The 24,756-nt window shown below is 45.3% G+C and overlaps 1 protein-coding gene across 2 annotated transcripts; it reads left to right on the top strand.

The window, feature by feature from the left end:
• The first annotated feature begins 354 nt into the window (after positions 1-354).
• GPR83 (G protein-coupled receptor 83) lies at positions 355-24,456 on the top strand. Of its 2 annotated transcripts, XM_522151.8 has the most exons (4): positions 355-913; positions 5,256-5,381; positions 8,163-8,296; positions 21,013-24,456. In XM_522151.8, exons 1-4 carry the CDS (start codon positions 527-529, stop codon positions 21,632-21,634), a joined length of 1,269 nt encoding a protein of 422 aa, XP_522151.2. In that variant the 5' UTR covers positions 355-526; the 3' UTR covers positions 21,635-24,456. The 2 variants fall into 2 exon arrangements, with proteins under 2 accessions (XP_522151.2, XP_009422276.1); XM_009424001.5 differs by lacking the exon at positions 5,256-5,381.
• Positions 24,457-24,756: the final 300 nt, after the last annotated feature.

Below are 24,756 nucleotides of genomic sequence, written 5' to 3'. Positions count from 1 at the left end.
CCGGCTTTGCCAACATGCCCCCTCATCATCCCAAGTGCCCCTGTGGGCTTCCTCCCACCTGCCTGCCTGCTTCCTTTACAAGAGGCTAAGCCGACACCACGCGAGTGTGTACGCGCTGGGGACTGAGCCCCCGAAGCGAAGCCCTGTCGGAGGAGTTTCGGGCGGGAGTGGGAACGGCTGGGCGTGGGGTCAGCAACGGCGCCACCCGGTAGGGTGGGGGGAGCCAGGCTTGTCAGAGCCAGAGCGCGTCACCGTCGCCGCGAGAGACGCCGCGCTGCCCAATAGGCAGAGGCGCTCCCTAGCAGCCTGGTGGGAGCAGAGATATAAAAGTGCTCCAACAAACCCGGAGCTGGCGTGCCGACCGCGGGCTGGTGGCGGGCGGCGCGGTGCTCCGCGGGTCCGGGCTCCCTGATTCCTCGGGACGGCCTTGTATGCTGTGCGCCCCGCACCCCGGCTGCGCGCTCCGAGCCCAGCGGGAGGGGACGCCCGGCCCGCAGGCTCCCAGGGGAGGGGTGGCTCCTGCAAAATGGTCCCTCACCTCTTGCTGCTCTGTCTCCTCCCCTTGGTGCGAGCCACCGAGCCCCACGAGGGCCGGGCCGACGAGCAGAGCCTGGAGGCGGCCCTGGCCGTGCCCAATGCCTCGCACTTCTTCTCCTGGAACAACTACACCTTCTCCGACTGGCAGAACTTTGTGGGCAGGAGGCGCTACGGCGCTGAGTCCCAGAACCCCACGGTGAAAGCCCTGCTCATTGTGGCTTACTCCTTCATCATTGTCTTCTCACTCTTTGGCAACGTCCTGGTCTGTCATGTCATCTTCAAGAACCAGCGAATGCACTCGGCCACCAGCCTCTTCATCGTCAACCTGGCAGTTGCCGACATAATGATCACGCTGCTCAACACCCCCTTCACTTTGGTAAGGGGCCCGCTGCCTGCCGCCCCACCTTCTGTCTTCGTCTCCCTTTCCTCTCTCAATTATCCGGCCTCCCTCTGCCGTTCTGCGTCTCCCTGTGGGTCCCCACTTCTCTCTCCACGTCTCTCTTCCTCTTCATTTGTCCTCTCCTCTGCCTCTGTCTTCCTGTCCTAGTCTCTTTTCTCCCTCCTCTGTCATCTCGGTTCTTGTCTCTCTCCTGTTTTTCTTAGTCTTTCTTTCAGTCTCTGTCTCTCTCTCTGAAGTCTTTCTGTCTCTCTTCTCTGTCTCTATCTCTCAGTGTCCTCATCTTTTTTTTTTTTTTTTTTGTCTTTCGGCGTCCCTATTCATCTGTCTCTGTCTCCTCACCTGTTATCTCTTTTTCTTCTTGTCAGTCTCTCTGTGATTTTATGCTTCTATTCTCTCTCCTCTCCTCTCCCCACCTCACCTCTCTTCCTCTCTCCCCTGCCTCACTCTCTGATTCCTCCCCACTTTTTTCTGTCTCATCGCCTTATCAGCCAGAGCTTCTGCGGCAGTGGCATTGGGTCAATGGTTTGAGTGTCTGCAGCCAGCTGGAAATGAATGACCATTTCCTGTTTAATCTCACTGGGTCTGGGCTTGCTTGATAATTGAGCAGTAAATCAATGCCCCTGAAATGTCAGCAGAGATGATCAGGTCCCCCTCCCTCTGAATTGCAGCCTGTTCAGTGCCCACCCGTACCCATGGGATACTGCTTTGTGCTACAACTGAAATATCAAACAATTGCTAATTGTTAATGGAACATTAAGTGCATTTTCCCAGACCACTTATTTAAAGTGCATTTCCCTTCTGTGGGTTGATAATGAGGCTGTGTTTGAGGTCTGCATTGAGGAAGAAATGAGGGGAGGTGGGCTTGGGCCCCAGAGATTGGGCAGGCTGGGGGCATTTGCACATTGGCAGCTGATGGGATTCTTCCCCAAGCCCTGGCTACTTAGCGCTGGTGGTGTCCCGCTGTGACCGGGGAATGTGGCTCTCATGGATGATTTGGGACTGTAAGGGCGATGACTGAGCAACCATAGTGACAGTTATACTGCATGTTTCTCTAGTGTGTTATATTTTTTCATTTTATGGAGTAACTTTGTTAATTGAGTGATTACTAAAGCAATATCTATTAATCCCTCTGTGTCTGTCTCCCTGCTATCTCTCATACACAACCAGATATAACAGACAAGCAAAAAACACAGGATGAACCCCCGCAAGTCCATCACCTGTGTGAACATCCTTCCAAATCTTATATTGAAAAAGTACCCTCACATTCTCTTTCTCATCTTCACTTATTAGAATATTACTCACATTTTGCAGATGAGAAAACTAAGGCACAGAGAGGTTCAATCCCTTGTCCAAAGCCACCTGGCCAGTAGTTGGCAGAGCCAGGATGAGAATTCCATCCCCTAACTCAAATCCAGAGGTCGGTCCACTAACCAGCCAGCTGGGAGTGAAGGACACTCTTGGACCATGTTTAGCTTCTGCTACTCCAAACCCTGGACTTGTTCTGATCTCCTTTCAGCCTACATCTAACGTATTGATGGCCGCTTAATATCCCCTGGGCATTACCCAAGGATGAGTGGGCTTTCAAATACTCCCCTCCTCCCTGGGTGTCTCAAAGCACAAGACAACAACATCCCTGCCACCCGTTGGCGCCTCCCTTGGTTTCTGACCTGAGAACCTACAGTGGTACGGTTGGGCTGTGCTACCTAGGTTGGGAACTGGGAAGCCACAGAACATGGCCTTTTTTGCTGCTGCCCAGAGCCAGGATACAAGGCTGGATCTGCAGCAGACACAAGAAGGGGTAGGGAGGCCACGGACGCGAGGACAGGCTACACCTGAGAGCTGGCAATACCTGCCCCAGAGGATCTCCTGCAAGAGACAGGATGTCAAGGTCCTCAGAACCCAGCACCCCCTCCAGTATGAGCCAAAGCAGCTTAGCCTTGAACCTGACCCATCAAGCTGCCCCAATCCAAACTTGGATTACAGCTTATAAGGTGCTGGCAGGTAGGAAAGGAAGAAGGTTGTGGGGAGGGACTTCCAACCCCTTGGCCTACTCAGCACAGGCTCCCCCATCGGGAAAGGCATCCCTGCCTTTGCCTGATTGGCAACAATATCCTTCTTCCCTGGTCTCCCTTCCTGTCCACTTAATCTACTGCAGTCAGCATGAAGCCTAGCTCTGATGATGGACAGAAAAGCAGACAATTACTTACGGTTCCCATGGTAGATAGAGATAGATGCACAGAGAATGTAGAGGAGGGAGTCTTTCATTCTGACCCATCAGAGTCCCACGAGAGGGTCAAAGGAGACTGCAAAGAATGTGACATTTCAACAGGACCTGACTGAATAGAAATTTCCCGGGTTGAGATGAACACGTAGTGCAGACAGAGGGACCAGGGAGAACAAAGGCATCGAAGCATCAAAGTTCATTTTGTGTTGAGGGAACATTGAGTGGCTCAATGAAGCTGGAGCGTCAGGAAGCACAGCGGAGGAGTGGGCAGGGGAGGGAGAAGCGGAGGTGGCCAGAAAGAAAGGTGGGGCCAGGTTGTGAAGGGGCCTGGATACTGTGTCCTGAGAGCCAGGATGATTCCAAGCAGGAGGGTGACAACAATATGATTGTGGTTAGCAGAAATGCTGTCAGGAGTGTGAAGGCTGAATTCCAAGGTGACAAACCTGGAGAACTGGGAAAGCTGTTCAGAGGTTATAATAGTCCAAGGGAGAGATAATGGGGTACCCCACAAGGCCCATGGCCTTGGGACTGAAGAAGAGGGAACAATTTTGAAAATCAGTGAGAGGCAGAACTGGTTGGATTTGGTAATCCCAATGTGAAGGGTGAGAAGTTGGAATAGCTGAAGATTTCTAGCTCTATAATGTTACTGAACTGCTCAAAAGCCTCAATGGCTCCTCCCTGCCCTCTGCAAAGAAAGTAACATCCCTGGTCTGTTGTCCTAGTTTCAAGATCTGGCCAGACTTGACATGACTCTTGTTCACACATTCCAGACAAACCAATCCACTCCTTATTCCCCAAACAGGTCCTGGGATTTCTGATCCAGTGCCAATGCCTTTTGTCCTCATCTCCACATGTGCAAATCCCTCTTCAGTTCAAATGTCTCATATGTTATAATAATGGCAGTTGATAGCGTTAAGTACTTGCTATGTACTAGGCACTGTTGTACCTACTTTACATGTGTTAACAATCTTGATTGATGTAACAACCATGTGAAAAGGGTTAGCCCATTTTACAGATGAGGAAAGTGGGGCTCAGAGGGCCCAATGCCTTGCCCAAGGTCACAGTGATCAGTGGCAAACACCCTGCTGTAAGTCACTACATTATACTCCTTCTCTTGGGCCGACTTGCCCTATTTCTATGCCTCTGTGCCTCTGCCCACTCCCATCCCTATGTGGTGGCCCCATTGCCCTTTAATCAGTCTCTACAGAGCACTGATTACTTTCTGTCTTGCACTTGAGTTGAGCCCTCCTCTGCCCTGGCTGCAAACTCCTTAATCAGAATCAATGCTCAATCTCTCTCAGGCATGGGACGTTACTCACAGGAGCTGCTCAAGTACGAATCGAATGAGTAAATAGTGCTGGGTGATGTGGGATAAGGACCGGGCCTGCTTCTAGGGCCCTACACGGTTTGGGGAGCTTGTCTTCTCTCCCCACACCTGTCCACACCTCTCCAGGTCCCTGGGTGTCCTCCCCAGATGATGACTTGCAAGGCCAGTTTAGCCAAGATTTGCCAGCACAGCCCACATGCTATGTTGTGACAATTCAGATATGTCTCCCCTACTAGAGTGAACTTGTGTGGACCAAGAATGAATTTTGTTATTGCACATAAAGATAGCTACTATTTACTTCTAATAATATCTGAACAATCTGCCAGACATTGTGTTTTGCCCTTTACAGACATTTAAAAAATTTAAACCTTATACTAAGCCTATAAGGAAGAGATTTTTTAGGGCTTTTTTTTTTTTTTTTTGCAAATGAGGAAACAGATTCAGAGAGGTTACCTATCTTGCCCAAGCCCTCACAGTAAGAAACTATTAGAGGTGGGAAGTCCAACTCCAAAGCACACATCCTTCCCAGGCTCTCCTGGCACCTAATGGAGCCTGGCCCAGAAGCATGATCAGGGTTTGTTGAATTGAATGAATGAAAATGAGTTGTGCTGGAGAAAATCATGTTTACTCCACAATTCAGTATCATAGACAGAAAGAAGGGAGGAGCTGGAGGAATCCCCCTAAGGGCATGCTCCTCAGAGACCTCTAGGGATGGGTGTCAAAGTCAAGGCCTGTCTGTCTCCTAACATCTTTGGGCTCATCTCCAGGTTCGCTTTGTGAACAGCACATGGATATTTGGGAAGGGCATGTGCCATGTCAGCCGCTTTGCCCAGTACTGCTCACTGCACGTCTCAGCACTGACACTGACAGCCATTGCGGTGGATCGCCACCAGGTGAGGGCACCTACCCCTAATGCTCTGCTCTTCCCTCTCTTGCTTCCCTTTCCTGGAAGTTGCAGGGGCTCTGAAGACAGTGTTTTAGCCCAGTTTTCAATGAGTGTGTTTCTCTTCTTATTGATCAACATGAACACATAGGTTAGGGATATTAAGCCCTTTGTCGTAATTTTTTTTTGAGACAGAGTTTCACTCTTGTTGCTCAGGCTGGGGTGCAGTGGCACCATCTCGACTCACTACAACCTCCGCCTCCTGGGTTCAAGCAAATCTCCTGCCTCAGCCTCCTGAGTAGCTGGGATTACAGGTGCCCGCCACCACGCCTGGCTAATTTTCATACTTTTAGTAGAGATAGGGTTTTGCCATGTTGGCCAGGCTGGTCTCGAACTCCTGACCTCAGGTGATCCACCCGCCTCAGCCTCCCAAAGTGCTGGAATTACAGACGTGAGCCACCATGCCCGGCCATTGCTGGCATTTTCTGTCTCAGAAATTAGTGAGCTTGTTTGAGGATAGAAAAGCAAACCCGGAAAATCACAGATGAAAGGAGAGAGGAGTAATTGCAGGTCAGAGATGAGTGAGAGATGAATATTCACCAATTCAGGCTGTTCAGACGGAAAACAAGCCAGGATGTCCAGGTGGCAGGAGCAGGCATTGCAGTGGAGCATGGTGGCCCTGGGTCAGGAAGGTGTTCTAATAGTTCTGCCCCCATGGGAAGCTCATGGGTATATATGGTGAAAGGAACTGACCAGGATATCTAAGTAGGACAGCTTCATGCCAGGCACCTTTTCCATGCTTACTCAATGAACTCACGTTGTACGCTTAGACCTATGCTGAATTATAGAATGGAGGCTCAGGAAAGTGCATATGTAGCTTTTCCGAGATCATGTGCCTGTGAATGGTGAAGCTAGGATTAGGACTGAGGTCTGTCTGGCTCCAAGCCCATGTTCCAGTCACTAGACCATGCTGCTCTGAGAAGACTCAAAGGAATCTACAAGGCCAGTATTATGAGGGCCACCAGACACAGAAAGATGAGATTTATTCTGAGTAGCACCATGAGATGCAGCAAGGACCATGGGATAGGAGGCTTCAAAGATGCAGGTTCAAAGATACAGTCCAATGTGGGAAGAATTCTCTCATAGAAGTGTCTAAAGGTGGACAAACCTGCCTGGGAGGTAATGAGTTTCATGTCACCAGCCATATTAGAGCAAAGTGAGGATGACAACTTGATGGGGAGGTATTTGAGGAGATTCCAGCATCTGGTAAGGAATGGGACTAGTCAAAATTTGACATCTCTTTATCTCTGAAATGCCAGAATTTTGTAAGAATCAACTCTTAATTTATGTTGCAGATGCTTTAGTGTAAAGTGTGAAAAGCTTGCATATAAATATTTCCTGCCTTTTCTTAACCATCTCCCTTAATTTAACTAGAAGGACTTCTGATTACTTTTACCTGGCCTATGCTTACCCCAGATTAACGCAACTGAGCATTGACCATGGGCTAAGGATGGGTCTGGGGAATGGGGGCAAAGCCTTGCTCATGTTGACCATGTTACTGCAACATATACCCCAACAAGGGGCTCTGTCCCAAGGCCAGCAGAGTCCTTGAGAAGTGCTTGGAGCCTCTGCCCCAGGCTGCCACTCCCTTCAGCAATCTGAACACAAGAGTATGAGGGGCAGAGATGGCTGAATCCAGAAGGGAGATGTGCTGTCAGCTTCTGAAGCCTCATTGCTTCCTCCCATAAAACCTTGAAAACATTGGGAGGAATTTAAAAAAGCTCGGGACACAGCCAGAATGTCCAGTGTGTTCTGGGATGGCATCTAGAGGTGGTGCCAGCTCTTCCTGACCTCTTCCCCCAACCCTGGACTAACCTATCCCAAATGCCTTTTTCAAAAAATAATGTTTCTCATCCGAAAATGAGGATGGTTTTAAATCCCTAAGTCTTTATTTAAACCTTTTAGGATAATTGATTGATATACAGTAGCAACTCCAAGATGCATTTCAGTCTGAAGCCTGTAACACTGACTTTATTGTAGGCGTGTGAGAGCTGGGCCCTGGTGCGATTTTAGTAATGGCTTTCATAAACATGTTGGGAGTTCCCACATAAGTGTCTGTGCAGCTTCCCAGGATGAGTGATGAGAATGGCCTCTTCCTGTCTGTCAGCTCAGACCCTCTCAGAGTCCATCATAATCTAAGGGGTCTAGAATCATGGGAAGATGAGCTCAGGTCCCGAGGAGGTGGGGGCTGACCGTGGGCTTGCTCCTCTCCTAGCCTTGCCGTGGTGCCATGCGAGCAGCCTTCCTCCTGGACCCCTCCCCAGTCCTCTCACTGGACCCTGGTTCAGCCTGAGTATGACCAGCGGGGCAGATGACCTGCCCCGGTTTTCTGAATCCAGATGACCCTTTCTTTCCTCCTCTGGAGGTGGGCTGTTGAGTGGGGGCATGGCTGGGCCTCCTCTCCCCCAGCAGCTACCTGATGTAGCTCAGGGGCTCAATAATGAACATAAGGGGTGCTTGACTTTATCAATAGGGCCTGCCTTATGTGACAAGTGAGCTGTGCCATCCAGATTTCTTTTTATTTATTTATGTATTTTCATTTTTTTAAATATATAGAGACAGGGTCTCACTGTGTTGCCCAGTCTGGTCTAGAACTCCTGGGCTCAAGTGATCCTTCTGCCTCAGACTCCCAAAGTGCTGGGATTACAGGAGTGAGCACCTGCGCCTGACCCAGATTTCTGATTTGCTCCAAAACGTCTTCAGTTAGTGATGTGGTTTGCTTGTTTTCCAGGTCATCATGCACCCCTTGAAACCCCGGATCTCAATCACAAAGGGTGTCATCTACATCGCTGTCATCTGGACCATGGCTACCTTCTTTTCACTCCCACATGCTATCTGCCAGAAATTATTTACCTTCAAATACAGGTGAGATGAATTCGTTGGGATCCGCCTGGGGACTTGTGTCTTCTCCCGAGTCAGGCTCCACCAAGGGATACCTGAGGCCCCCAGGAGCTCACAACTCTCTGAGTAACTAGTACCTGCCTTACTGAGTCTTTCTCTGGCTCGCTCCCATCCTGTTACCTGCTGGTCCATGCCTGTCCTCTACATTTTGTCTGCTTTCTCTCTTCTTTAGCTTCTCCCTTATTCTCTTTCCGGGTTCTCTGCAAGGACAAAGCAATAATTATCAGCATCTGTCACCAGGGTGCCGTACTTACGCAGCCTGAGATCCCAGTCACCAAGGCCTTGTTGAAAAGGAGCAAGGTGTAAACGTCTCACACTATCTACAAACAAAATCTGCATGCATGCCTGAGCCTGAGGCAGGCTTCTCTACCTCCCCCACCTACCGTGCATGTTTATCATATGCTGTCACTGAATGAGAACGTCTTTCTTTCAACACTCAGTTTTTTAAAACTTCAACTGGTTCATTAGGTGATCTCCCTGCTGGACTGTCAGTTTGGGAAGAATTGGCCCAGTTTCTTTGTTATCTCGGTGATCTCAACACTTAGCTTACCACCTCCACATAACAGGCTCTTGGTACATATTTACTGAATGAATGAATGATCTTAGAGTGATTTTTTTTTTTTTTGAGACAGAGTCTCGTTTTATTGCCCAGGCTGGAGTACAATGGCAGGATCTCAGATCACTGTAACCTCCTCCACCTAGGTTCAAGCAATTCTCCTGCCTCAGCTTCCCAAGTAGCTGGGATTACAGGCACGCACCATCATGCCTAGCTAATTTTTTGTATCTTTAGTAGAACCGGGGTTTCACCATATTGGCCAGGCTGGTCTCGAACTTCTGATCTCAGGTTATCCGCCCACCTTGGGCTCCCAAAGTGCTGAGATTACAGGCATGAGCCACCACGCCCGGCCCCCTAGAGTGATTTTTGTCATTTATTGATGGTGGTGGTGGTGGTCACTGGTATGTCTTTTAAAAAAATTTTTTTTTATTATACTTTAAATTCTGGGGTACATGTACACAATGTGCAGTTTTGTGGTATACACGTGCCATGGTGGTTTGCTGCACCCATCAAACCGTCACCTACATTAGGTATTTCTCCTAATGTTGTCCCTCCGCTTGCCCCCCACCTCCCGACAGGACCCAGTGTGTGATGTTTCCCTCCCTAGGTCCATGTGTTCTCGTTGTTAAACTCTCACTTATGAGTGAGAATATGTGGTGTTTGGTTTTCTGTTCTTGTGATGGTTTGCTGAGAATGATGGTTTCCAGCTTCATCCATGTCCCTGCAAAGGACATGAACTCATCCTTTTTTACGGCTGCATAGTATTCCATGGTGTATGTGTGCCACATTTTCTTTATCCAGTCTATCATTGATGGACATTTGGGTTGGTTCCAAGTCTTTGCTATTGTGAATAGTGCTGCAGTAAACATATGTGTGCGTGTGTCTTTATAGTAGAATGATTTATAATCCTTTGGGTGTATACCCAATAATGGGATTGCTGGGTCAAATGGTATTTCTAGTTCTAGACACTTGAGGAATCATCACACTGTCTTCCACAATGGTTGAACTAATTTACACTCCCACCAACAGTGTAAAAGCATTCCTATTTCTCCACATCCTCTCCAGCATCAATTGTTTCCTGACTTTTTAATGATTGCCATTCTAACTGGTGTGAGATTGTATCTCATTGTAATTTTGATTTGCATTTCTCTGATGATGAGTGATGACAAGCATTTTTTCAAATGTCTCTTGGCTGCATAAATGTCTTCTTTTGAGAAGTGTCTGTTCATATCCTTTGCCCACTTGTTGATGGGGTTGTTTGTTTGTTTTCTTGTAAATTTGTTTAAGTTCTTTGTAGATCCTGGGTATTAGCCCTTTGTCAGATGGATAGATTGCAAAAATTTTGTCCCATTCTGTAGGTTGCCTGTTCACTCTGATTGCTAGTTTCGTTTGCTGTGTAGAAGCGCTTTAGTTTAATTAGATCCCATTTGTCTATTTAGGCTTTTGTTGCCATTGCTTTTGGTATTTTAGACATGAAGTCTTTGCCCATGCCTACGTCCTGAATGGTATCCAGGCTTTCTTCTAGGATTTTTATGATTCTAGGTCTTAGTTTAAGTCTTTGATCCATCTTGAGTTGATTTTTGTATAAGGTGTAAAGAGGGGGTCCAGTTTCAGTTTTCTACATATGGCTAGCCAGTTTTTCCAACAACATTTATTAAATAGGGAATCTTTCCCCCATTGTGTGTTTGTGTCAGGTGTGTCAAAAATCAGATGGTTGTAGATGTGTGGTGTTATTTCTGAGGGCTCTGTTCCATTCCATTGGTCTATATCTCTGTTTTGGTACCAGCAACATGCTGTTTTGGTTACTGTAGCCTTGTAGTATAGTTTGAAGTCAGGTAGCGTGATGTCTCTAGCTTTGTTCTTCTTGCCCAGGAATGTCTTGGCAATGCGGGCTCTTTTTTGGTTCCATATGAATTTTAAAGTAGTTTTTTCCAATTCTGTGAAGAAACTCAGTGGTAGCTTGATGGGTATAGCATTGAACCTATAAATTACTTTGAGCAGTATGGCCATTTTCGTGATATTGATTCTTCCTATCCATGAGCATGGAATGTTTTTCCATTTGTTTGTGTCTTCTTTTATTTTGTTGAGCAGTGGTTTGTAGTTCTCCTTGAAGAGGTCCTTCACATCTCTTGTAAGTTGTATTCCTAGGCATTTTATTCTCTTAGTAGCAATTGTGAGTGGGAGTTCACTCGTGATTTGGCTCTCTGTTTGTCTGTTATTGGTGTATAGGAATGGTTGTGATTTTTGCATATTGATTTAGTATTCTGAGATTTTGCTGAAGTTGCTTATCAGCTTAAGGAGATTTTGGGCTGAGACAATGGGGTTTTCTAAATACACAATCATGTCATCTGCAAACAGAGACAATTTGACTTCCTCTCTTCCCATTTGAATATCCTTTCTTTCTTTCTCCTGCCTGACTGCCCTGGCCAGAACTTCCAATACTATGTTGAATAGGAGTGGTGAGAGACGGCATCTTTCTTTTATGCCAGTTTTCAAAGGGAATGCTTCCTGTTTTTGTTCACTCAGTATGATATTGGCTATGGGTTTGTCATAAATCTTTCTTTTTTTTTCTTTTTTATATTTTAAGTTTTAGGGTAGGTGTGCACAATGTGCAGGTTTGTTACATGTGTATACATGTGCCATGTTGGTGTGCTGCACCCATTAACTCATCATTTACATTAGGTATATCTCCTAATGCTATCCCTCCCCCTTCCCCCCACCCCACAACAGTCCCCAGTGTGTGATGTTCCCCTTCCTGTGTCCATGTGTTCTCATTGTTCAATTCCCACCTATGAGTGAGAACATGCGGTGTTTGGTTTTTTGTCCTTGTGATAGTTTGCTGAGAATGATGATTTCCAGCTTAATCCATGTCCCCACAAGGGACATGAACTCATTATTTTTTATGGCTGCATAGTATTCCATGGTGTATATGTGCCACATTTTCTTAATCCAGTCTATCGTTGTTGGACATTTGGGTTGGTTCCAAGTCTTTGCTATTGTGAATAGTGCCGCAATAAACATACGTGTGCATGTGTCTTTATAGCAGCAGGATTTATAATCCTTTGGGTATATACCCAGGAATAGGATGGCTGGGTCAAATGGTATTTCTAGTTCTAGATCCCTGAGGAATTGCCACACTGACTTCCACAATGGTTGAACTAGTTTACAGTCCCACCAACAGTGTCAAAGTATTCCTATTTCTCCACAGCCTCTCCAGCACCTGTTGTTTCCTGACTTTTTAATGATTGCCATTCTAACTGGTGTGAGATGGTATCTCATTGTGGTTTTGATTTGCATTTCTCTGATGGCCAGCGATAATGAGCATTTTTTCATGTGTCTGTTGGCTGCATAAATGTCTTCTTTTGAGAAGTGTTGGTTCATATCCTTCGCCCACTTGTTGATGGGGTTGATTTTTCTTGTAAATTTGTTTGAGTTCTTTGTAGATTCTGGATATTAGCCCTTTGTCAGATGAGTAGATTTCAAAAATTTTCTCCCATTCTGTAGATTGCCTTCACTCTGATGGTAGTTTCTTTTGCTGTGCAGAAGCTCTTGAGTTTAATTAGATCCCATTTGTCAATTTTGGCTTTTGTTGCCATTGCTTTTGGTGTTTTAGACATGAAGTCTTTGCCCATGCCTATGTCCTGAATGGTATTGCCTAGGTTTTCTTCTAGGGTTTTTACGGTTTTAGGTCTAACATTTAAGTCTTTAATCCATCTTGAATTAATTTTTGTATAAGGTGTAAGGATGGGATCCAGTTTCAGCTTTCTACATATGGCTAGCCAATTTTCCCAGCACCATTTATTAAATAGGGAATCCTTTCCCCATTTCTTGTTTTTGTCAGGTTTGTCAAGGATCAGATAGTTGTAGATATGTGGCATTATTTCTGAGGCCTCTGTTCTGTTCCATTGCTCTATATCTCTGTTTTGGTAGCAGTACCATGCTGTTTTGGTTACTGTAGCCTTGTAGTATAGTTTGAAGTCAGGTAGCATGATGCCTCCAGCTTTGTTCTTTTGCCTTAGGATTGACTTGGCAATGTGGGCTCTTTTTTGGTTCCATATGAACTTTAAAGTAGTTTTCTCCAATTCTGTGAAGAAAGTCATTGGTAGCTTGATGAGGATGGCATTGAATCTATAAATTACCTTGGGCAGTATGGCCATTTTCAAGATATTGATTCTTCCTACCCATGAGCATGGAATGTTCTTCCATTTGTTTGTATCCTCTTTTATTTCGTTGAGCAGTGGTTTGTAGTTCTCCTTGAAGAGGTCCTTCACATCTCTTGTAAGTTGGATTCCTAGGTATTTTATTGTCTTTGAAGCAATTGTGAATGGGAGTTCACTCATGATTTGGCTCTCTGTTTGTCTGTTATTGGTGTATAAGAATGCTTGTGATTTTTGCACGTTGATTTTGTATCCTGAGACTTTGCTGAAGTTGCTTATCAGCTCAAGGAGATTTTGGGCTGAGATGATGGGGTTTTCTAGATATACAATCATGTCATCTGCAAACAGGGACAATTTGACTTTCTGTTTTCCTAATTGAATACCCTTTATTTCCTTCTCCTGCCTGATTGCCCTGGCCAGAACTTCCAACACTATGTTGAATAGGAGTGGTGAGAGAGGGCATCCCTGTCTTGTGCCAGGTTTCAAAGGGAATGCTTCCAGTTTTTGCCCGTTCAGAATGATATTGGCTGTGGGTTTGTCATAGATAGCTCTTATTATTTTGAGATACGTCCCATCAATACCTAATTTACTGAGTTTTTAGCATGAAGGGCTGTTGAATTTTGTCAAAGGCCTTTTCTGCATCTATTGAGATAATCGTGTGGTTTTTGTCATTGGTTCTGTTTATATGCTGGATTACGTTTATTGATTTGCATATGTTGAACCAGCCTTGCATCCCAGGGATGAAGCCCACTGGATCATGGTGGATAAGCTTTTTGATGTGTTGCTGGATTCGATTTGCCAGTATTTTATTGAGGATTTTTGCATTAATGTTCATCTGGGATATTGGTCTAAAATTCTTTTTGTTGTGTCTCTGCCAGGCTTTGGTATCAGGACGATGCTGGCCTCATAAAATGAGTTAGGGAGGATTCCCTCTTTTTCTATTGATTGGAATCGTTTCAGAAGGAATGGTACCAGCTCCTTCTTGTACCTCTGGTATAATTCGGCTGTGAATACATCTGGTCCTGGACTTTTTTTGGTTGGTAGGCTATTAATTATTGCCTCCATTTCAGAGCCTGTTATTGGTCTATTCAGAGATTCAACTTCTTCCTGGTTTAGTCTTGGGAGGGTGTATGTGTCGAGGAAATTATCCATTTCTTCCAGATTTTCTAGTTTATTTGCATAGAGGTGTTTATAGTATTCTCTGATGGTAGTTTGTATTTCTGTGGGATCAGTGGTGATATCTGCTTTATCATTTTTTATTGCATCTATTTGATTCTTCTCTCTTTTCTTCTTTATTAGTCTTGCTAGCGGTCTATGAATTTTGTTGATCTTTTCAAAAAACCAGCTCCTGGATTCATTGATTTTTTGAAGAGTTTTCTGTGTCTCTATCTCCTTCAGTTCTGCTCTGATGTTAGTTACTTCTTGCCTTCTGCTAGCTTTTGAATGTGTTTGCTCTTGCTTCTCTCGTTCTTTTAATTGTGATGTTAGGGTTTCAATTTTAGATCTTTCCTGGTTTCTCTTGTGGGCATTTAGTGCTATAAATTTCCCCCTACACACCGTTTTAAATGTGTCCCAGAGATTGTGGTATGTTGTGTCCTTGTTCTGTTTGGTTTCAGAGAACATCTTTATTTCTGCCTTCATTTCGTTATGTACCCAGTAGTCATTCAGGAGCAGGTTGTTCAGTTTCCATGTAGTTGAGTGGTTTTGAGTGAGTTTCTTAATCCTGAGATCTAGTTTGATTGCTCTGTGTTCTGAGAGACAGTTTGTTATAATTTCTCTTCTTTTACATTTGCTGAGGAGTGCTTTACTTCCAACTATGTGGTCAATTTTGGAATAAGTGCACTGTGGTGCTGAGAAGAATGTGTATTCTGTTGATTTGGGGTGGAGAGTTCTGTAGATGTCTATTAGGTCCACTTGGTGCAGAGCTGAGTTCAATTCCTGGATATCCTTGTTAACTTCCTGTCTCATTGATCTGTCTAATGTTGACAACGTGGTGTTAAAGTCTCCCATTATTATTGTGTGGGAGTCTAAGTGTGATTGTAGGTCTCTAAGGACTTGCTTTATGAATCTGGGTGCTCCTGTATTGGGTGCATATATATTTAGTATAGTTAGCTCTTCTTTTTGAATTGATCCCTTTACCATTATGTAATGGCCTTTGGTTTAAAGTCTGTTTTATCAGAGACTAGGATTGCAACCCCTGCCTTTTTTTGTTTTCCATTTGCTTGGTAGATCTTCCTCCATCCTTTTATTTTGAGCCTATGTGTGTCTCTGCACATGAGATGGGTTTCCTGAATACAGCACACTGATGGGACTTGATTCTTTATCCAATTTGCTAGCCGGTGTCTTTTAATTGGAGCATTTAGCCCATTTACATTTAAGGTTAATATTATTATGTGTGAATTTGATCCTGTCATTATGATGTTAGCTGGCTATTTTGCTCATTAGTTGATGTAGTTTCTTCCTAGCCTCAATGGTCTTTACAATTTGGCATGTTTTTGCAGTGGCTGGTACCAGTTGTTCCTTTCCATGTTTAGTGCTTCCTTCAGGAGCTCTTTTAGGGCAGGCCTGGTGGTGACAGAGTCTCTCAGCATTTGCTTGTCTGTAACGTATTTTATTTCTCCTTCACTTATGAAGCTTAGTTTGGCTGGATATGAAATTTTGGGTTGAAAATTCTTTTCTTTAAGAGTGTTGAATATTGGCCCCCACTCTCTTCTGCCTTGTAGAGTTTTTGTGGAGAGGTCAGCTGTTAGTCTGATGGGCTTTCCCTTGTGGGTAACCAGACCTTTCTCTCTGACTGCCCTTAACGTTTTTTCCTTCATTTCAACTTTGGTGAATCTGACAATTATGGGTCTTGGAGTTGCTCTTCTCGAGCAGTACTTTTATGGCATTCTCTGTATTTCCTGAATTTGAATGTTGGCCTGCCTTGCTAGATTGGGGAAGTTCTCCTGGATAATATCCTACAGAGTGTTTTCCAACTTGGTTCCATTCTCCCCGTCGCTTTCAGATACACCAATCAGACGTAGATTTGGTCTTTTCAGATAGTCCCATATTTCTTGGGGGCTTTGTTCATTTCTTTTTATTCATTTTTCTCTAAACTTCTCTTGTCGCTTCATTTCATTCATTTGATCTTCCATCACTGATACCCTTTCTTCCAGTTGATCGAATCTGCTACTGAAGCTTGTGCATTTGTCACGTAGTTCTTGTGCCATGGTTTTCAGCTCCATCAGGTCCTTTAAGGACTTCTTAGCATTGGTTATTCTAGTTCGCCATTAGTCTAATCTTTTTTCAAGGTTTTTAACTTCTTTGCCATGGGTTCGAACTTCCTCCTTTAGCTCGGAGAAGTTTGATCGTCTGAAGCCTTCTTCTCTCAGCTCATCAAAGTCATTCTCCGTCCAGCTTTTTTCCATTGCTGGTGAGGAGCCATGTTCCTTTGGAGGAGGAGAGGCGCTCTGATTTTTAGAATTTTCAGTTTTTCTGCTCTGTTTTTTCCCCATCTTTGTGGTTTTATCTACCTTTGGTCTTTGATGATGGTGACGTACAGATGGGGTTTTGGTGTGGATGTCCTTTCTGTTTGTTAGTTTTCCTTCTAACAGTCAGGACCCTCAGCTGCAGGTCTGTTGGAGTTTGCCGGAGGTCCACTTCAGACCCTGTTTGCCTGGGTATCAGCAGCGGAGGCTGCAGAACAGCAAATATTGGTGAACAGCAAATGTTGCTGCCTGATCGTTCCTCTGGAAGTTTTGTCTCAGAGGAGTACCTGGCCGTGTGAGATGTCAGTCTGCCCCTACTGGGGGTTGCCTCCCAGGTAGACTACTCGGGGGTCAAGGATCCACTTGAGGACAGTCTGTCCGTTCTCAGATCTCAAGCTGCATGCTGGGAGAACCACTACTGTCTTCCAAGCTGTCAGACAGGGACATTTAAATCTGCAGAGGTTTCTACTGCCTTTTGTTTGGCTATTCCCTGTCCCCAGAGGTGGAGTCTACAGAGGGAGGCAGGCCTCCTTGAGCTGCATTGGGCTCCACCCAATTCAAGCTTCCTGGCAGCTTTGTTTACCTACTCAAGCCTCAGCAATGGCGGGCACCCCTCCCCCAGCCTAGCTGCCGCTGACCCGATTTTCCAGGTGCCATCTGTCACCCCTTTCCTTGGCTAGAAAAGGGAATTCCCTGACCCCTTGCACTTCCCGGGTGAGGCGATGCCTCACCCTGCTTCGGCTCATGCTCGGTGTGCTGCACCCACTGTCCTGCACCCACTGTCCGACAATCCCCAGTGAGATGAACCCGGTACCTCTCTTGGAAATGCAGAAATCATTTGTCTTCTGCGTGGCTCACACTGGGAGCTGTAGACTGGAGCTCTTCCTATTCGGCCATCTTGGAACCACCCCATAAATAGTTCTTATTACTTTGAGATACGTTCCATCGATACCCAGTTTATTGAGAGTTTGTAGCATGAAAGGGTGCTGAATTTTGTTGAAGGCCTTTTCTACAGCTATTGAGATAATCGTGGTTTTTGTCATTGGTTCTGTTTATGTGATACATTGTATTTATTGATTTGCATATGTTGAACCAGGCTTGCATCCCAGGGATGAAGCCGACTTGATCATGGTGGATAAGCTTTTTGATGTGCTACTGGATTCAGTTTGCCAGTATTTTATTGAGGATTTTCGCATTCATGTTCCTCAGGGATATTGGCCTGTAATTTTCTTTTTTTTGTTGTGTCTCTGCCAGGTTTTGGTATCAGCGTGATGCTGGCCTAATAAAATGAGTTAAGGAGGATTCTTTCTTTTTCTATTGTTTGGAATAGTTTCAGAAGGAATGGTACCAGCTCCTGTTTGTACCTCTGGTAGAATCTGGCTGTGAATCCGTCTGGTCCTGGACTTTTTTTGGTTGGTAGGCTATTAATTACTGCCTCAATTTCAGAACTTGTTAGTGGTTTATTCAGGGATTTGACTTCTTCCTGGTTTAGACTTGGGAAGATGTATGTGTCCAGGAATTATCCATTTCTTCTAGATTTTCTAGTTTATTTGTGTAAAGGTGTTTATGGTATTCTGTGATTGGAGTTTGTATTTCTGTGGGATCAGTGGTGATATCCCCTTTATCATTTTTTATTGCATCTATTTGATTCTTCTCTCTTTTCTTCTTTATTAGTCTTGCTCGTGGTCTATCAAGTTTGTTGATCTTTTCAAAAAGCCAGCTCCTGGTTTCATTGATTTTTTTGAAGGGTTTTTTGTCTCTATCTCCATCAGTTCTGCTCTGATCTTTGTTATTTCTTGCCTTCTGCTAGCTTTTGAATTTGTTTGCTGTTGCTTCTCTAGTTCTTTTAATTTTGATGTTAAGGTGTCAATTTTAGATCTTTCCTGCTTTCTCTTGTGGGCACTTAGTGCTATAAATTTCCCTCTACACACTGCTTTAAATGTGTCCCAGAGATTCTGGTACGTTGTGTCTTCATTCTCCTTGGTTTCAAAGAGCTTCTTTATTTCTACCTTCATATCGTTATTTACTCAGTAGTCATTTCGTAGCTGGTTGTTCAGTTTCCATGTAGTTGTGTGGTTTTGAGTGAGTTTCTTTTTTTTTTTCTTTCTTTTTTTGTTTGAGACGGAGTCTCACTCTGTCGCCCAGGCTGGAGTGCAGTGGCGTGATCTCAGCTCACTGCAAGCTCCGCCTCTCCTCCCTCAGCCTCCCGAGTAGCTGGGACTACAGGTGCCCGCTACTAAGCCCGGCTAATTTTTTTTTTTGTATTTTTAGTAGAGACGGGGTGTCACTGTGTTAGCCGGGATGGTCTCAAGCTCCTGACCTCATGATCCGCCCGCCTTGGCCTCCCAAAGTGCTGGGATTACAGGCATGAGCCACCGTGCCCGGCCTTGAGTGAGTTTCTTAATCCTGAGTTCTAGTTTGATTGCATTGTGCTCTGAGAGACTGTTATGATTTCCGTTCTTTTGCATTTGCTGAGGAGTGTTTTATTTCCAATTATGTGGTCAATTTTAGAATAAGTGTGATGAGGTACTGAGAAGAATGTATATTCTGTTGATTTGGGGTGGAGAGTTCTGCAGATGTCTATTAGGTCCATTCGGTCGAGAGCTGAGTTCAAGTGCTGAATATCCTTGTTAATTTTCTGTCTCATTGATCTGTCTAATATTGACAGTGGGGTGGTGAAGTCTCCCACTATTATTGTGTGAGAGTCTGAGTCTCTTTGTAGGTCTCTGAGAACTTACTTTATGAATCTGGGTGCTCCTGTATTGGGTGCACATATATTTAGGATAGTTAGCTTTTCTTGCTGCATTGATCCCTTTACCATTATGTAATGCCCTTCTCTGTCTCCTTTGATATTTGTTGGCTTAAAGTCTGTTTTATCAGAGATTAGGATTATAACTCCTGCTTTTTTTTTTTTTTTTTTTTTTTTGAGATGGTGTTTCACTCTTGTTGCCCATGCTGGAGTGCAATGGCACAATCTCGGCTCACCGCAACCTCTGCCTCCTGGGTTCTCCTGCCTCAGCCTCCCGAGTAGCTGGGATTATAGGCATGTGCCACCATGCCCAGCTAATTTTGTATTTTTAGTAGAAACAGGGTTTCTCCATGTTGGTCAGGCTGGTCTCGAACTCCCGACCTCAGGTGATCTGCCCATCTCGGCCTCACAAAGTGCTGGGATTACAGGCATGAGCCACTGTGCTGGGCTTCATTTGTTGTGTTAGATGAGCTTCCTTAGAGACAGGTTTTGCGATAAAGGCAGGTACACCTGCAAGTGGCTAATTGAGGCAGTGCTCCCAGGAGCAATGGGAAAGAGAGTGGCAGAAGCTGGACAGAGACCAGGGAGAGACTAAGGAAGGGTATGATTTCAGGGGAAGCTGCCCCTGCCCCACAGGAGGCTCTGGGGCAGACTGAAAATGCAGAGTTTGCCTCAACTTGAGGCCAGGTAACTGGGCTTTCCTATTTCTCCGTCTCTCAGTCTTTTATTACAGGTCTTTCCTAGGAAAATTGGAAACTCCCGACCAATTATGGCTGTAGTGAATCGTGGGAAGGGCCTTGAGTGGCCTTAGGGGAGTCCTAGGCACCTAGAAGATCACAGGTGCCAGCTGTTTCTTGCTGGGGGGTTGGTTCTCCAGACTGCAGGGATCCAGGGAGTGTCTGCCACAGGAGCCATGTGCCACCCCACCTGCAGCACGCACACACACACACACACACACACACACACACACTCACTCCTGTGACAAAAGCAGGGTCAAGAGAAACAGGCCCGGAAGGCGGATTTCAACTAATTTATAAAGGCCCCCTCCAGGAATTCTAGGACATTGAAATGAATCACACACCCAGGCCCCCCAACATCCAGGCTGCCCTTCTACCTTTCCACATGGAGGACTTTTTTTCCCCCCTAAAAAAAGCAAAGGAAGTTTCCTCTCTCTTTTGTTAGTGATGACCACCAGGACATAGAACATAGAGCATCAAGCCACATGGATATTCCTAAAAAGGCTGAAGAGGACTGGGGTACATTCCATATAAAATAAATACTTGTTCTATGAGTGGCTGAAGGGATGTTAGTTCAGGCTTTACCACTCATATGCTCAAGATCCATCATTTCTTTTCTTTATGCCTTAGTTTTCCCTTTAAAATGGGGAAGTAGCACAGTGGGAAATTCTAGGATTTCCTCAAGGATGAGTTAGTTTTCAACCTGGGAACATGAGCATTCATTCATTTATTCAACAAATATTTTTTGGGTCTCTACTGTGGGCTAGGAATTGCACAAGATTAAGGGAACATGGAGAAATTCAGGTGTATTATTTACCTCTATGCAATTCTCAGCCTAGTGGGGGAGGCAGAAATGTAATCAGATAATTAGGCTACAGCATTAAAAGTGCTATATTAGATGGATGTACCAGGAGCCCAGTGGAAGGAGAGGCCAGTGCTTCTTGGAATGAAGCCTTTCCACACTAATATCTCCTTTCTGTTACCTCTCTCCCCCTCCCCACTTCCTGCCCCCAGTGAGGACATTGTGCGCTCCCTCTGCCTGCCAGACTTCCCTGAGCCAGCTGACCTCTTCTGGAAGTACCTGGACTTGGCCACCTTCATCCTGCTCTACATCCTGCCCCTCCTCATCATCTCTGTGGCCTACGCTCGTGTGGCCAAGAAACTGTGGCTGTGTAACATGATTGGTGATGTGACCACAGAGCAGTACCTTGCCCTGCGGCGCAAAAAGAAGAAGACCATCAAGATGTTGATGCTGGTGGTAGTCCTCTTTGCCCTCTGCTGGTTCCCCCTCAACTGCTACGTCCTCCTCCTGTCCAGCAAGGTCATCCGCACCAACAATGCCCTCTACTTTGCCTTCCACTGGTTTGCCATGAGCAGCACCTGCTATAACCCCTTCATATACTGCTGGCTGAACGAGAACTTCAGGATTGAGCTAAAGGCATTACTGAGCATGTGTCAAAGACCTCCCAAGCCTCAGGAGGACAGGCCACCCTCCCCGGTTCCTTCCTTCAGGGTGGCCTGGACAGAGAAGAATGATGGCCAGAGGGCTCCCCTTGCCAATAACCTGCCCACCTCCCAACTCCAGTCTGGGAAGACAGACTTGTCATCTGTGGAACCCATTGTGATGATGAGTTAGAGGAGGTTGGGAAGAGGGAGTGGGAGGGGTCTGTCTCCACCTGAGGCAGGGAAAGAGAGCCTATTCTCACACATGATCTTCAGAGTGCTGGAAACACATTCCTGCAGAAGCTGTAGGACTCTTGAATTCCTAGGAAACTGTCCAGCCTCCTAGCCCCATGTGATGTGAAAACTAAAAGGCACCACCAACTAGACATGTGTTCATAAATTCCCATCTAAGAAACACTGGGAGGCACAGCAGCCTGTATCTCTGAGGAAGAGGAGCGAGGACAACATTGGCCCAGATGGGGGCTGAATCATTCAACTGCCTCCATCTGTGGGGCAGCTGCTGCCTTACAGCCCTTCCTACTGCTGAGCATCCCGAAGGGAGACCTAAATCATACTTTGGGTGTGGTGACCCAGATGCACAGAGCTCTGCTTGAAACAGGTACACGGGCCAGGGAAATGCCAGCAAGCCAGAGCGGGCGTGGAGATTTTTATGCCTCACTTTCTGGAGTCACTGGGCCATGATGAATCCTAAGTCTTCAGTGGCCTAGCAATATCCAGACAAGAAAGGACCAACTTGGGTTCCTTAAAACAAAGGGAAATTATTATTGCCACTTAGAAAAATTCAGAAAAGCACACACTCACATACACACACACAAAATCACTCTCTTATCCCATCCATTCGTGATAACATCTGTGAACATGCTGTGGCTCTATTTGCAACGTTTTCCTTTGTATGTGTGACTGTGTGCATGTGTGCTTGACCTTTTTTTTTTTTTTGAGATGGAATCTCGCTCTGTCACCCAGGTTGGAGTTCAGTGGCATGATCTCGGCTCACTGCAAGCTCTGCCTCCCAGGTTCATGCCGTTCTCCTGCCTCAGCCTCCCTAGTAGCTGGGACTACAGGTGCCCGTCACCACGCCCGGCTAATCTTTTGCATTTTTAGTAGAGACGGGGTTTCACCGTGTTAGCCAGGATGGTCTCGATCTCCTGACCTCGTGATCCACCTGCCTAGGCCTCCCAAAGTGTTGGGATTACAGGCGTGAGCCACCGTGCCTGGCCCTTTTTTTTCATTTATACTTTTTCATTTAGATTGTAATGATTAACAGAATCAGGGGTACCTTTCCCAGGGGTGTCCACCAGAAGAGTTGAAGAAGAGGTGAGAAGAACCCAAGGTGAAGCCTGTCACCACGCAGACAGAACTGCCCCCTATTGTAGACAGTGGTGGGAAGGGCCTGGCTCACATGCCCCTCCTTAGAGGCAGCCTCAAGATGAACCAGGGAATCAAACTCAACCAGGAGGCATGATTCCTTCTCTCCTGCAATTGCACAAAACAAGTGGTGGTGAAACATTGTTCTGTTTTCACAAGAGATGAGGGAGCAGGCTTTCCAATATGCTGGAAGTAATTGCGCTTAGACACCTCATCCTCCCAAGCTGTCTAGAAAGGCCATTTCGCTGTGTTGTCTAAATAATGAGGGTTTTTTCACACCATTTCTCAAAAGGAGATTCGCTGTCAACATCATTTTAGTGGTTCAGGTGTCACTTTCACTTACAGAAACTTATGCATCCTTAAGAAACCTCAATTCTTAAGGGTCTAACTTGCCAGAGAAATCTCATTCCAGGGACTGATTGTTTTTATCACCTTCTGTCTGGTCCTGAGTGACTCACTGTGTCACCCAGAAAAGAGACCTGTCAGGCAGAATCGAGCTTAATTCACCTGCTCTAAACAATTGTTACTGACACACTGCTTTTAGGTTTTCTTCTAGCACCAGATAAACTCTGAAAGCAAAGCATGGATATGAGCTCAGTAGGAAACTAAGGTTTGAGGGAGAAAGAGTTTGTCACTTAGACCTCTTGGCTGTTAACTGAAACTGCACTTGCTCACATCATCTGCTTCCCTGTAATGAACTATGAGGGTTCTTTATCCTAGTTTCTATTTATGAAGATGGTTGAAAATTTTCAAGACACAAGATTTTGAAAGCTCACTTACTGAATTATGGGCAAAACCATGACTTTCATTGGGCAGACAGAGTCTTCTAAGCCCACAGGGATCCCCAGATGGATTTTTCAGGACAAATGGCTCATGTGCCTGTACTTATTGTCTCTGTGGTGTGTCAAGAAGTAGCTAATGGTTTCATCTGAAAGCTGCCATAGAAATTCTGTGAACCAGAATGAGACAAGGCAGCAGGCATACAGAAGGTGTGTCCTGCTCTGGGAAGCATGGAGGATGTTGCACTTCACTCCTCTCTGAGGGTGTCTAGGAATACAGAAGCTCCTTGACTTACATCTCAATAAACCCATCGTAAGTCCAAAATATTGGAAGTTGAAAATGCATTGAATACACCCAACCTACTGAACATCGTAGCTTAGCCAAGCCTACCTTAAATGCTCTGAGAACACTTATATTAGCCTACAGTTGGGAAAAATCATTTAACACAAAGCCTATCTTGTAATGAAGTATGGAATATCTCATGTAATTTATTGAATACTGTACTGAAAGTGAAAACCAGAATGGTTGTATGGATATGTGAAGTATGGTTTCTACTGAATGTGTATTGCTTTTGCATCATCATAAAATTTTTAAAAATCCTAAGTTGAACCATTGTTAGTCAGGGATCTTCAGTACTGCCAAGTCCCAGAGAAAACCCTTTTACTCTGGGAAGAACCCACTGATGGCTCATTAGATCTGTCCCTTCCCCGAGGTCCCTGTGTGACTTTGAGCAAAAAGTGACTTCTTTTTGTGAATGTAAAATTTGTGAAACTTGAGTTTTTCCAATGTGCTGTAAAGTGTTTTATTGTAAATTGCTCATCTCAATAAAATTTACTTCAGGTTTGTGGACTGTGCCTCTTGGACTTGCAATTATGTCACAACTGGTAATCTTTAAAATGGGGTCAGCAGGGATTAGAATAAGGGAGCATGAAGAGTATCTACTCAACCCTGCATTTTACAGATGCTGAGATTCAAGCCCTGAGAAATTAAATAGCCAGTTGAGGAACCTCTGCCTCTTTGTCTAGTGTTTCTTCCATTGATCAGCTGCCCAAGTTCCCTCTTTTGTAGTTACAAATCTGTGCTGCATGTTTTAACCTGGGACTCCATCTATTCCTCAGTGACTCAGGATGAGGCAAAGCTGCCACTCAA

The sequence above is a fragment of the Pan troglodytes genome, chromosome 9 (genome assembly GCF_028858775.2).
Source record: "Pan troglodytes isolate AG18354 chromosome 9, NHGRI_mPanTro3-v2.0_pri, whole genome shotgun sequence".
Lineage (NCBI taxonomy): Eukaryota > Metazoa > Chordata > Mammalia > Primates > Hominidae > Pan > Pan troglodytes.
Note: the sequence above shows the minus strand (reverse complement) of the source record. Positions and strands in the feature narration are given on the sequence as shown.

Excerpts from the sequence above, each read along its gene's own strand:
- GPR83 (XM_522151.8), top strand. The coding sequence starts at position 527 with ATGGTCCCTCACCTCTTGCTGCTCTGTCTCCTCCCCTTGGTGCGAGCC. Across the intron at positions 914-5,255 it reads TCAACACCCCCTTCACTTTG|GTTCGCTTTGTGAACAGCAC; the intron begins GTAAGGGGCCCG and ends GCTCATCTCCAG. Across the intron at positions 5,382-8,162 it reads TTGCGGTGGATCGCCACCAG|GTCATCATGCACCCCTTGAA; the intron begins GTGAGGGCACCT and ends CTTGTTTTCCAG.